The sequence below is a fragment of the Aulostomus chinensis genome, chromosome 17, assembly GCF_037954235.1.
Source record: "Aulostomus chinensis isolate RoL2024-O1b breed Wild chromosome 17, RoL_Achi_v1.0, whole genome shotgun sequence".
In the NCBI taxonomy this organism is placed as follows: domain Eukaryota; kingdom Metazoa; phylum Chordata; class Actinopteri; order Syngnathiformes; family Aulostomidae; genus Aulostomus; species Aulostomus chinensis.
The window spans coordinates 15,179,554-15,191,506 of record NC_141336.1 but is presented as its reverse complement, the minus strand read 5'-3'; the positions used below and the strand labels follow the sequence as shown (position 1 = coordinate 15,191,506).

The 11,953-nt window shown below is 40.0% G+C and overlaps 2 protein-coding genes across 2 annotated transcripts; one reads left to right on the top strand and one right to left on the bottom strand.

Moving 5' to 3' along the window:
• The first annotated feature begins 4,533 nt into the window (after positions 1-4,533).
• LOC147246449 (uncharacterized) lies at positions 4,534-8,292 on the top strand. Its single transcript, XM_086182326.1, has 6 exons — positions 4,534-4,613; positions 5,022-5,096; positions 6,153-6,428; positions 7,002-7,124; positions 7,379-7,406; positions 7,523-8,292. The coding sequence occupies exons 1-6, from the start codon at positions 4,580-4,582 to the stop codon at positions 7,641-7,643; spliced, it is 657 nt and encodes a 218-aa protein (XP_086038452.1). The 5' UTR covers positions 4,534-4,579; the 3' UTR covers positions 7,644-8,292.
• On the bottom strand, positions 6,563-11,164 carry ptafr (platelet-activating factor receptor). Its single transcript, XM_086182325.1, has 2 exons — positions 11,055-11,164; positions 6,563-9,687 (listed from the first exon to the last, which is right to left on the bottom strand). The coding sequence occupies exon 2, from the start codon at positions 9,685-9,687 to the stop codon at positions 8,521-8,523; it is 1,167 nt and encodes a 388-aa protein (XP_086038451.1). The 5' UTR covers positions 11,055-11,164; the 3' UTR covers positions 6,563-8,520.
• Between the last annotated feature and the right edge of the window lie 789 nt (positions 11,165-11,953).

Here is an 11,953-nt window from a genome sequence, read left to right as displayed (position 1 = left end):
CCTGACCAAAATAGATAGATGAATAATATCTTTAATCACCTGTCTGGCTGGTAATGAACATAACACTTTTATGTTGTGACCAGAGTTTTTAGTTTGGCTACTTTAGCATCTCAGTAAGTGTTTTTTGCAAACAAGCACAGTTTTGCACATCTGCCTGTGGTCAGCCTCAATCAAATCCTACTCAAAGAGATGCCACGTTGGAAAAAAAAAAAGCTTTCAGCCAAAATATTGGACTCCGAATGCCCAGTATTTCTCGCCAGTGATGACAACAACCCAAGTGGGAAACATGCAGAGAAGGAGAACAAAGACGGAAATGAATTTACAGCTGGGGGGGCTGGATGTGCACAAGATGATCATCTCATTCTCAGCTAAAATGAAATAAGATGCGGAGGGAGCTCAGTGCCATTTCCTGCCTGGCACAGGAAGCGCCCATCTGGAGTTGAGTACTGTCTGTTGTTGGTGTTGCATATCTCGCTGTTCTCAGTGCTGTTTTATTTCTGAGGCGCTGCACAGGTCAGCCGAGGGACATGTGGGGACAGGTTTCAGTAAAGAAGCTGCGTTGAGGGTTTTGATTGACATTAAGGGTGGAGTTTATGATTTGAACCAGGTTGGAAGTGTAATGGAGGCAGCAGAGGAGCTGTAAGAACACATGCTGGCAGCTGCCCATGTGACTATCACATCCCACCGCCTGCCAGAAAAACAGAAGGAAGCCACTCGTCATCATCGTGACTACCAACGCGTGACAAGAAGATAGAGGAAATATAACTATAAAAAAATAACGCAGGGATGTGTGTATTGCTTTGACACACTTGCGTATGTAGAGTCTTTCGTTTGAGTCATCAAGATGGAAGAAAAGCCTGAATCTCATTCTGTCTCATGCATTTCAACCCAACAACATAATAATGTCTTTTCTTCACAGTGGAGCGACTGTAAGCCCCACAGGCCCGATGTTCTCGGCACACACAGACAAACAGAAAGCTCAAGAGGGAGGAACAGCAAGTCAACTGTAAACTAAACACACACACACACACACACACACACACACAAACACACTGTCGCAAGTGTCTGACTGCTCTCTGTGAAAGAATTATGTATATAAATTTTGACAGGTTTTAACCTGTAAACCTGAGCGTAGTCTTGGAATAAACAGGTGAAACCAAAGAAGCTGAGATACTGTCCACATGTCCGTGTTCTCCTGGTGGGAGATTTGTGTTTTTGATCATAAGATTGTTACGAAAATGACCCACGGCATATTAAGCAGGTAAAAATTACAGAGGAATAGAGGAGAAGGTGCTTTAATGTAAGCAAAATTGTGTGTGTGTGTGTGTGTGTGTGTGTGTGTGTGTGTGTGTGTGTGTGTGTGTGTGTGTACGCGTGTGCGTGTGTGTAATTGTGAGTGCTAAGCGCCACCCAGTGGTTTGAGAAGCAACATACTTGAGTCAGTGGCTTCACATGAGAATCGACAGGTCAATGTTTGAAGCTGGAGCTTTTAACAATGAAATTTATTGCTCAAATACCAAATGACAGTGTCAAATAACAATAATAATCTCAGCCTGCTGGAGTGTTCTGCAACTTCATGGCTGGCCATGCTCTCTTCACGTTTGTTTTACTTTATTTCTTTTTTTCTGAATGCCCCCACCTACACACCCATGTGAGTTATGTGGGCTTAAACTGTGATAGGAGCAATTGTTTTTGAGTAATTAACTATTTTTCTTACCTTATTTGATCTATGTTTTATCTCTAATGCACCTTCAATTGCTGTTGTTGCTCTCTTATCTTATCTTATCTTATCTTATAACTGAAGATGGGAACTGTATGGGTCTCCATTTTTCCCACATGGTCCCTGTTTGGAGCTCACCAAAGGGGGGCCATCATCACTCCATCTGGGCTTAACCATGTGGGGGCTCCATGGAATCTGAGGACAGTCCTGGCTAGGCCCCATTTCCAGATTAGCCACATGGATATTCTGGTTGAGTGGAATCTAAAAAAAATAAATAAATAAATCCCTACAATGGGAAAATATCGGTATTTGACTTCATCTATCAACAGATAATAGCACCCAAATAAGTGTTAGAGCTTCCCACTGAGCCAAAATTTCATCCTCACTAAGTCTTTTGTTTTGCCAGCTCATCTCAGAACTCGCACGATTCATTATCTGGTCACGCGCCAGCTGCAGTCGCCGATGGGCAGATGCTGCCCTCTAGAGATCCATGAAGTCCAAATCCATAAAGAGGAAGATGAATCCTAATATGAGATGCATTATTCTCATTCGCGGTAGAAGTAGGCAAAGATGGACATCGACATTTCAGACATTTGTTCCTGCTCTCACTCATACGTCACCTCATTATTCTGCTGTCATCCGTTGGCAGGAGAGGCGAAGTGTCTGTGGTGAGAAGCTCCAGGCAGGCTCGGCTGTAGCCAGTGGTACCGGCAGAATAATGAATGAGTCATGAATAATAAAAGAATAATGAAGAATAATGGGGGGGGCACACACATAAATGCACACATTACACACATAACACACACACACGAGGACAGACAGATAATTATACACTATCACCATTTATCTTTCCTTCACAGAAAGAGAGGTTCCTCCGTCCCCTCTGGTGTACACAACTTCATTAGGAGGAAGTCACAGATGGCCGCTGGGTGGGAGGAGAAGCTCTCTCTCTCTCTCTCTCTCTCTCTCTCTCTCTCTCTCTCTCTCTCTAACGAAATAAAAAGCAGGTAGCAGATGAAAGCAGGAAGAATTTGTTGTGTTTAACCTGTAATTAAAACATCATAATTACTCAAACGCTCCCACAGTTTGATTTACGTGAGTTTTGCGGAGTTTTCTGAAACTTTTGTGCAACCTCCTCTTATTGCATCTTCACATCTCATTTCACACTGACCATGCAGAACTGAAACTGATGTGTTTTTCTTTTCTTTTGGTGCTTGGCAACAAAAGACAATAAAGAAGATTGGAGGTTCAGTAAAAATTGCGTAAGCGCGGAAATAATTGATGTCTTGCCGTGACAGGATTTCTGCTTTTGGTGAATTTTACTTTCATTCAATTTATTCTGGATTCTCACATTTAGAAAATGATAAAGGATTTCTGATCAATTCTGGCGAGGTTATGTCAACGTTTGACACTTTTTTACTAGAATGGAGTCATCAGAATTTTATTTTAAGTTTAATTTAACACAGACAGTGCACATTAAATAAACATATTTCATCTGTTGTCTGTGGAACGATGATACAGTGTCCACCTAAGGGCAAATAAGATTGAAATGAAATAAAGTTAATAAACACTTTAAAAAAAAAGAGTGATTCAGGTGGTGCTGAATCACACACAGGATTAAGGGATTTGTATTCATGGAATATCACCAATTAAATGTCTCGGTTATTGTTCGTACTGGTTACACTGTCATTGACACCCAAAATCATAGTAGCTGGCAAAAGAAAACTTGGAAAAAAATGACATTCCCAAATTTTAATAAAGATTTTGGTGTAGGAGTCATAACATTGTCGTACCTTGTGATTAAACCCAGCCAAAGTTTATGTCTATTCCTCATCTCATGTACTGCAACTTCCTGTTTGCCATTTGCTCCACCCACCTACGGGATATCACTCTGGTAACAACTTCGAAGCAGTGTCTGAACTCTTGGTTTTACCGATGGTAGATATGAAATACACCGTTGCGAGTGTGGATGAGCCCATTTAATATTTTGTTTACACATCTGACAAATTGCAGATTTAAAATGTCGCTGTTGCTACACACAAATTAGAGTTAGGTTAAATTTGGCGCCAACCTAAAAAAAAAAACAACAACCCTGCAATATCCTCTCAATTGATGAAAGATAGAATATCTTCAAACAACAACTTTCAACTATTTTTATGCATCTATTCAGTTGCATTTCCTGGATTATAAACATGTTGTTGTGTCATTCATCAAGTCTAATCCTCTCTATTGATTTCTCAATGATATATTTATGTTTAATTGCCGTGTAAAATCCGTGAGCTTATCCCCACTCGTCAGGCTGGCTGGAGAGTGTTTGCCTGAGGTGAGAGGTTTGCTATCAAACTGTCCAACAGCAACAATCTTAGCTGTCATCACAGCTGCAGCCTGAAGGTGACCACTGTTGGAGATTGGAAATGTTTGAAACCAAGTGTGTTGGGTGTGTGATAAGACTTACCCGTCAGCTCTGAAATTTAAAGTTCCGCGGCGTCTGGTTTCAGCAGCTTATAGTCGATTTGATTGCACAGTTTAAACCGCTTCTTTTTTTTTAGAGAAAAAGAAGGTTTCACGGGTGGGATTAGGTTTAATTCTGATTCTCTTTATAATAATCTTGTTGCCTTTTTATGTTTGTATTGTTTTCGTGCCATTGCTTTCAGCTGTGATTTTCAGTAATAAGTTATGTGAGGTCTCTCTTACCCCGGTGGAGAATATTATCTATTATTACTCCATCAAACTGTTGGTTTATTAAACATTTGGAAGGGAACTTGAAACTTCCCTCCATTCCAGTTTCACTTCCTCCATCCTCACCTGTGCATCGCTGAGTTCTGATCACCCTTGAAACTGTCTAGCGACTGAGACATCATGCGCCCCATCTTCTGTCTACTGTTGTTTTCAGGTAAGGATGTTTCTATTTCTGAATCCATTTATAGGATCTGTTCGAGGTAATAAATGTACTTAAACTTCAAACTTTATTGACCTGTTATCATTTGTCTTTGCAGCCAAAGAAATGGGAAAAGCCTCGGGAAATGGACATGATAAAATATAGGAATAAATACATCGTGTTAACAGTAAAACTAAAGTAAAACTGCTATAGACCATTATTATCAGCTGGGTTAATATGAGCATTTAACAGTTTGATGGTCAAATAAATCCAAAAAGTTTTCAGTAAGTTAGACTTTTTGACTAGTAAGTAGCTTTTGCTCTCTAAACCTCTGTGCAGAGGATGACAAGGATGCTCTTCAACTGAATTGATTCCTGATGAGAGTAATAACAGGGAATATGTGTGTTTGTAACAATTTTGCAGTGAAATCCCTGGCATTTTCCTCAGCTATTGCGACCAACACATCCACCCCATACAGAAACAGTACAGCTGTAGAAGGTAAAATACATTTTGACTCTTAACTCTATCAAGTCAATAATTGTTGTTGTTTTTTTTAAACAAGTCATTCAGTCCGAGCTACATGCTAACATTAGCATGCAGACAATACATTTTCCATCGTGCTGATGTTTAGTAGACCTGAGATTCTCTTTGCTCGCCGTCCAGTATAAGGAAGAACAGGGAAGTTCACAGTCAGGAACCGCAGCATCGGAGACATAACATCTTTTTAATCAACCCTCATATAAAATATGACGTTTGTAGGTACACCACACAGGGACCACCATTACATCCTTTCCTGTTGCAAATATCAACGTTCGCACCAAATTGCAGAGACTACACAAGAATACACAACACCCCCAGCTGCCAACTGTGCATCTGCTACTGGACCTTCTTTAAATTTCCTGCTTCAGTCAGAGAAACAACAAAGTTTGATAGTTCAGATTTGTTGCGCCATGAGGGCAAAACATCTAGGTTTTTTTGGGCTTTTTTTTTCTCTCCAAAGAGAATAAGGCTGTAATGGTAGTTCACCAGACACTTGAACCAGCATTACTATCTCTGAGGTATGGAGCCCCAAAGACGACGTGAGCAGAAAAGTAAAACAGTGGCCACTAGAAACGTAACTGTAGTCACCAGATAGGTAGAAACTATCGACTTCTGTGGAACCATTGCCTTCGCACCGCATGATATCTACAGCAGTGCTGTGCTTTTGTGTGACAACAACATTACAGGGATAAGTTGAGCTTTATTTTAACCTTAGACTTCATTTTAAGAACAGTACTGCTGTGCTTGTGAGTCGTCACCATAATGTTGTCTCAGAATAATATTTGCAACTGATACTGAAGGCTTCTAGTGCCATTTAGCAAAAGGGATACGCCGGCTCAGCAAACTGAAGCTGACCAAAAGCTTTGATAGAAAGCCAGGTTTATTTGACTTTTTCTCTGTCCAGTTAAGGGCTGCGCATTAAAAATATATCTTTAACTTCCATTTGAAATACAAAATTGCTTTTTTTCTCCACTTCTTTCCTACCCCAATCCATCTCTTCCTCTTCACCTCCAGAGCTACCTCCCTTGCAGCTGAGAGCCGTTCCAGACTACCCAGTTGCAGAAGGTCAAACAGTCTACATGCACTGCAGTGCTTCCACAACGCTTGACTCCATCTCTTGGTTCTGGGAACGAATGGAAAATCAGACCTGGCATCGAGTGGGTTTCAGTAGAAATCTGACCGTTACTGAGCCACAGGAGAGCGGGCTGTACCGCTGCCTCGCGGAGAGACGGTCCTCCCAGAGTGCGAGCCCAGATCACATGGTCTATATTGTCTCTGTTCATGCAACAGGTTGGTGGGCTGTTTTGATTTGCTGCATATTTTCATTAATTAATTTGAACTATAATTTGAATTTTGAAAAATCAATACTCAGGACACTATTGACTGAAGCTGATATAGTTTATAGCAACTTGAATCTGACATCAGTTTAACACTCAGTGACACCCGGACTCTTGGGTGTAAAAGTCAATTCCTGGACACAAAATAATGACAATATCAACCATGAAAGGCTTTAAAATGACTTCAAAGTAGAAATTGATGCAAATATTCATCAGTATTGGAACTGCAGTTGGTGTTGTACGACGTCCTGATGTTGAATTTTTGTCACCTGATATCTCGGAATTACCGAGGCCATCTACCTGTCTCCATATTTGCCAGACAAATTCTAGTTGAAGCACTTTTAACCCATTGAAAATTGTCCTTTACATTTGCTTTGAATAGAATTACAAATGTTATTTATACAACGCAAGACATTTTACATTTTAAAATAAGCCTCTCACGCACACTATACTGTCCTGCTGGAAGTTCTGTGGGTTCTTCTGGCAGTAATCAATTAGTCTTTGCTGTTTCTTTTTCTCACGATAGTGGCTGAGAATTTAGGAATAGCTGCCTTCATTTTTTCTCTCCTGGCCCTGATGATCGATGGCACCATTCTGCTTTGGCTGGGCTTTAGGAAACTTCCAACTTCTACCTCCAGCACGGGAGCAGGTAAAGATAAAAGACACAACGGAATTCCTCGTGTACAAAATCAGCCATTTCACTAAAGTAATAATAATAATAATAATGAGAAGAAGAAGAATCTGTATTTTTTTCTAAAATTAATGAGATCATCAAGTCAATTAGTCAGAAAAACAGAGCAGATTTGTTTTTCTCAAGTGAATGCAATACACCTCCATGCTAATTGGAGTGGATTACAAGAACATTCTTTGGCTCACTGTGGTTTCTTTTTCATTTTCTGAAAGGTTTTCCTCCACCTGTTAAAGCACCAAAGTAAGTCTGTACGATCAGATTCTATTCATATATTGCATTTTGTTCCCACATTGTAAATCAGGTGAGTCAGAGAGTCGTATATACTGAGAGTGTGGTAACCTTTTCTTGTGTAACAGTGGGGATTTGCCACAGCATGACGGAGATGTGTACATAAATTACACAAACACCAACCAAGCCTACACCGATCTCAACCCTGTCACTATGACGGGGGACAACATGTACTCAAGCCTGTCATAAACAGCAGCGAGCAATGAGGAAGTCCAGCAAAAGGAGGATCAGCTACAAAGAGAACGTTCATCTCATGTCACTGCCTACTTAAGCCTACCAATACATCTGTAGTTCAGTGTTGCCACCAAAAAGTCTACTTGCATTCTTTTACGTCACTGATAGCATACTAACACATTCAGGCTTCCCATTGTGTCAACTTTTTTAATAGTCTTTAACATTACAGCACGTTAAACATTTCAATAAAATTAGTTTGCAGTAACATGTATGTAAGCACTAACACACACACACACACACATATATATATATATATAGTACAGTTGATAGCTCAACTTCAATAAGCATTAGTCACAATGAATAACTGGATTTTTGCTGCAAATGCAATGTCATCATATCAGACGCCAGAGGCACAATACAAGCATTGTAACTCCTGATCCTTCCTGCTTTCACAGTACCAGCTATAACCTGAGACATCACTGGTAGGAGATTAAAAAAAAAAAAACCTCATTGTCACCTATTTTACAGATATAATATCTATCTATATATATCTAAAAGGAAAAAGAGGAGACTCGAGGCTGTGTAAAATGCCACGACTGCTCTGAATGCTCTTCAGGAACAAAGTTGTCTCGTCAGTTTACTGTTGTCAAATAAATTGCCATCCAGCTGCTTTTTTTTTCGGTGTCGTAACTATTTTTCTATGTACTGATTGCAAAATTTCTGCTTTTACCCTTACACAGGAAGACCAGTTAGATTGATGCAACTCAGCGAAACAAAGAGTACACCGGCGCTTTAATGCATCAATAATGATGTATGAACTGCCCATAGGATCAGTCTTCAGTCAGTGGAAAGACGTACTTCATATTTTACATAAAAACTTTCCATATTTAAATTATTCTGACCCAGGCTTTTGGTGCTCGCTCTGAAATTTGTGGCTGTCCAAAGATATCTGTGAGCTAACGGTGTGAGAGCATCCTTCGCCTTTCGCCACCTTTTTTACATGAGCCACGATGAACCTTCTGAACTTCCTTGTTGCAAAACAGTACACCACAGGATCCAAGATGCAATTAAGACCCATAAGAACCAGGGTAATTTGATGGGTGTCATTCAGCGCTTGAATAGTCTGACGGTTCCAGTCCACATGACCCCATCCCTCTTTGATCTGCAATACTGCCAGAGTCCAGAATCCTTGAATGACATGATGAGGCAGGAAACAGACAACAAACACCCCCACCACTGCCACCAACATCTGCAGAGCCCTCCTCTTCACCCCTGTGCGCCTTTGGTATGAAGAGGACATGGTCCTGTTTGATTTTCTGGATGTGATTGTTGCAGACTTGAATTCAGACTGAGGAGGTTTTTGAGACAGTAAGGCCCGGGCAATGAGGAGGTTACACACGACGACAAGGAAAAAAACGATGAAAAACATTCCAATTATCGCAAAATGAGTGGCAGCAACGGCTCTCTTGTGCGCGTCGTCGCCATTTTGGTACCCCTCAAAACAACGAGTGTAGTTCTCATCCTTGTTGGTTCCTGGAGTGAAAAGAAACGGCATAGCCATCGAAATGGTCACCAGCCAGATGACAACACACACGACGATCCCGCGCCGCCTGTGGTCTGAGGAGGCGGCGTCCAGAGGCCGGGTTATGGCCCAGTACCGGTTGACACTGATGGCTCCGAGGAAGAGGACAGAGCAGTAGGTGTTGATGAAGAATAAAGAGCCCGTCAGTCTGCATAGGAAGTCCTTGTAGATCCAGTCACCTTGGCGACTGTAATACCCAATCCAGAAGGGAAGGGCGCTCACAAACAGGAGGTCAGCTATGGTCAGGTTAGCCATGTAGATGCGGATTTCACCCATCGCTTTGGCTTCTCGCAGGCGTCGCAGAACAAACAGCACGTAGAGGTTAGCAAAAAGGCCCGGGACGAAAATGATGCCATAGGCAACTGATAAGAGGTTATAACGAAAGTGCGAGTCCAGGAAGTTTGAGTGATTGGCGGCTGTAAAACTCTTATCAGTGATTCCTGTCATTTGCTCTGTCGTTGAAACCAGCATCTCCATCTGTGAGGGACAAGACACAAAACCCAGAGAGAAAAATGAACCTGGTAGTTTCGTTACACTCTATATGCTCAGTTCCACGGCCCTGATTTTTGTTTTAAAGTTAAACAGGCTAACGTCACTTGTAGTTATGCTGTTTTTGACCTGCGTCCTTAGATTGTGGTTTAGTTTAACTTATTGTAACTTGACGGTATGTTGTTTTTGACCCTCCCACCACACCGACCTACTTCCTTATGCAGACTTCCTTCTCTCCTAATTAAAATAGATCCTGCTCTGGTTTTTGCATTAAATTTTTAACTTTTTGAACACTGTGTAGATAAAAATCTGATATATTTAGTTTTCTTTTACCCAAAGCTAATGAGTTGAAATATTTGCCTCGCGTGCGATTTCAAAAGCTGCGCGAAAAATGATATCAAAAATGTGTATGGAGGAAGAAAGAAGAAATAGCTAACGGGCAAATACTTTAAAATACCAAATCATGTCTCAAAAATGTCTTCAAATTTGTGACAAATGAAAGTTTTAAATGCGTATATACCTAACAGAGAAGTTGCTTTAATCTGCCAGTCAGTCAAAGCTACTGTAGCGACATCTTGGTCTCGAGTTAGTAGAAGTGAAACAGGATTTTAAAAAAGGGAAAAGGGACTCTCACTGCTCCTTCCTCTGTCTTCCTAAGAAATAGCTTGAGATAATCAGCCAGCAAAACTACAACAAAAGACATGTTGAAGCCCGCATGTGAAAGTAGGCTGAGGGCATGAGACCAACTTAAACAGATCTTCCCTAAAAGACTGAACCTTTTGAACTCACATTATTGAAATATACATATTATATTGTTATTTTTATTGTTTCACAGCATGATTATGATTATTCTTTACCATATGCAACGAAGAACAATCATTTATGCAAGGTGTTATCACGTGGGTGGTTTTGGAGACAGATTAAGTGTTACGGCAAAGATAATTATTCTGGTTCTCACTTGACAAGTTAGAGCAAAAAGCTTTCACACACTTTCCAGATATGCAGTTGAAAGAGTTCGTTTTTTTTTTTCATATTAAGGACAGCAAACATAAAACATTTTTAGATATTGATATCAAAATTCAGACTCATCTAAACCATGATTTATCAAATAGGTTTAAATTCCCTTGGGGATTGTCTTCAAGAGAATTCAAAGCAGTGGAGTATAAAAAGATAATAATAAGTCGGAATTGAACTTCTTCTTCACCTGACAGATCGCGTGTGTTCAGGTCACAGTTCAGCAGTGAGTCTGAGGCCGCGCTGTGCTTCATTTATATTTCATCACTTTACATTTAAATGTTTCAACTTTTCTCTGATCTTCCCCAATTAGACACAAAAATGGAATTCTAACAACTTACCAGAGTGTTTCCTCTTTTAATATCCCCTCAGATGCGATGCTTTCAAGTGCGTTCCAACTTGAGAGACTGGGTGGGTTTGTGAGTGTCTGTTAAAGAAATGGTTCAGATTGCGTAACAAAGGAGGTGTGAATGCGAAAAGCCCAGTTTGCTGCAACACACTCAAACCCACACACGTTCCACGCCCCTTTTTGTCAGCAGCAATATATATATTTATTTCCCTGTTAGGAGAAATATACTTATAATCCAACTACTTTCAGCAGGATGATCATTGTCTTGATAGTTTATCGTTGTACTGCACCGTTTTTGCGGTGTAGCTGTTTTGTTCTGTTTGTTTCTGTGCATTTTTGTCATGACTCTGAATGACATCTTAACCTCAAAACAGAAACGCTGTTTAGTATTTTGGTTGTATCCGAAATCCTGTATTCTAAAAGGTTTTGTGTTATCTTTGAGAATATGAATTGAAGCATTTAACAGATGTATAAAGTTATAGCTAAATTAGAATATATAAACTTGATATTTCAAGCGTGTTACCCAAATGTTGCAAATGTATGGTGGCCAAGAAGAATGCTGCTTTTAACTACTTTTTAATGGCCTCAAGATAAGTAAGATTTCATGTTGATTTATCATATTATGTCTGGGGGGAAAAAAAGACATTCATACCTAAACAACTTCTTCTTTTTTATTTCATTTGAAGATAATTAGCTAAAAATGAGTTTCTGGTACATTTATTCACACTTGAGTTCTTTTAGGCTCAAAAGATTTAATTTACATCAAACCATACCTAATTTTTGAGTAAAAATTTTTTTTTGAAAAGGGATCAAATTTGACTTGAGTGCAACATAAGGCTCAAAAGCTTTTTACAGGATCTTTGCATTACCTTGTTCATAAATGGATGCATG

Excerpts from the sequence above, each read along its gene's own strand:
- ptafr (XM_086182325.1), bottom strand. The coding sequence starts at position 9,687 with ATGGAGATGCTGGTTTCAACGACAGAGCAAATGACAGGAATCACTGAT.
- LOC147246449 (XM_086182326.1), top strand. The coding sequence starts at position 4,580 with ATGCGCCCCATCTTCTGTCTACTGTTGTTTTCAG. Across the intron at positions 4,614-5,021 it reads CTGTCTACTGTTGTTTTCAG|TGAAATCCCTGGCATTTTCC; the intron begins GTAAGGATGTTT and ends ACAATTTTGCAG. Across the intron at positions 7,125-7,378 it reads TACCTCCAGCACGGGAGCAG|GTTTTCCTCCACCTGTTAAA; the intron begins GTAAAGATAAAA and ends ATTTTCTGAAAG.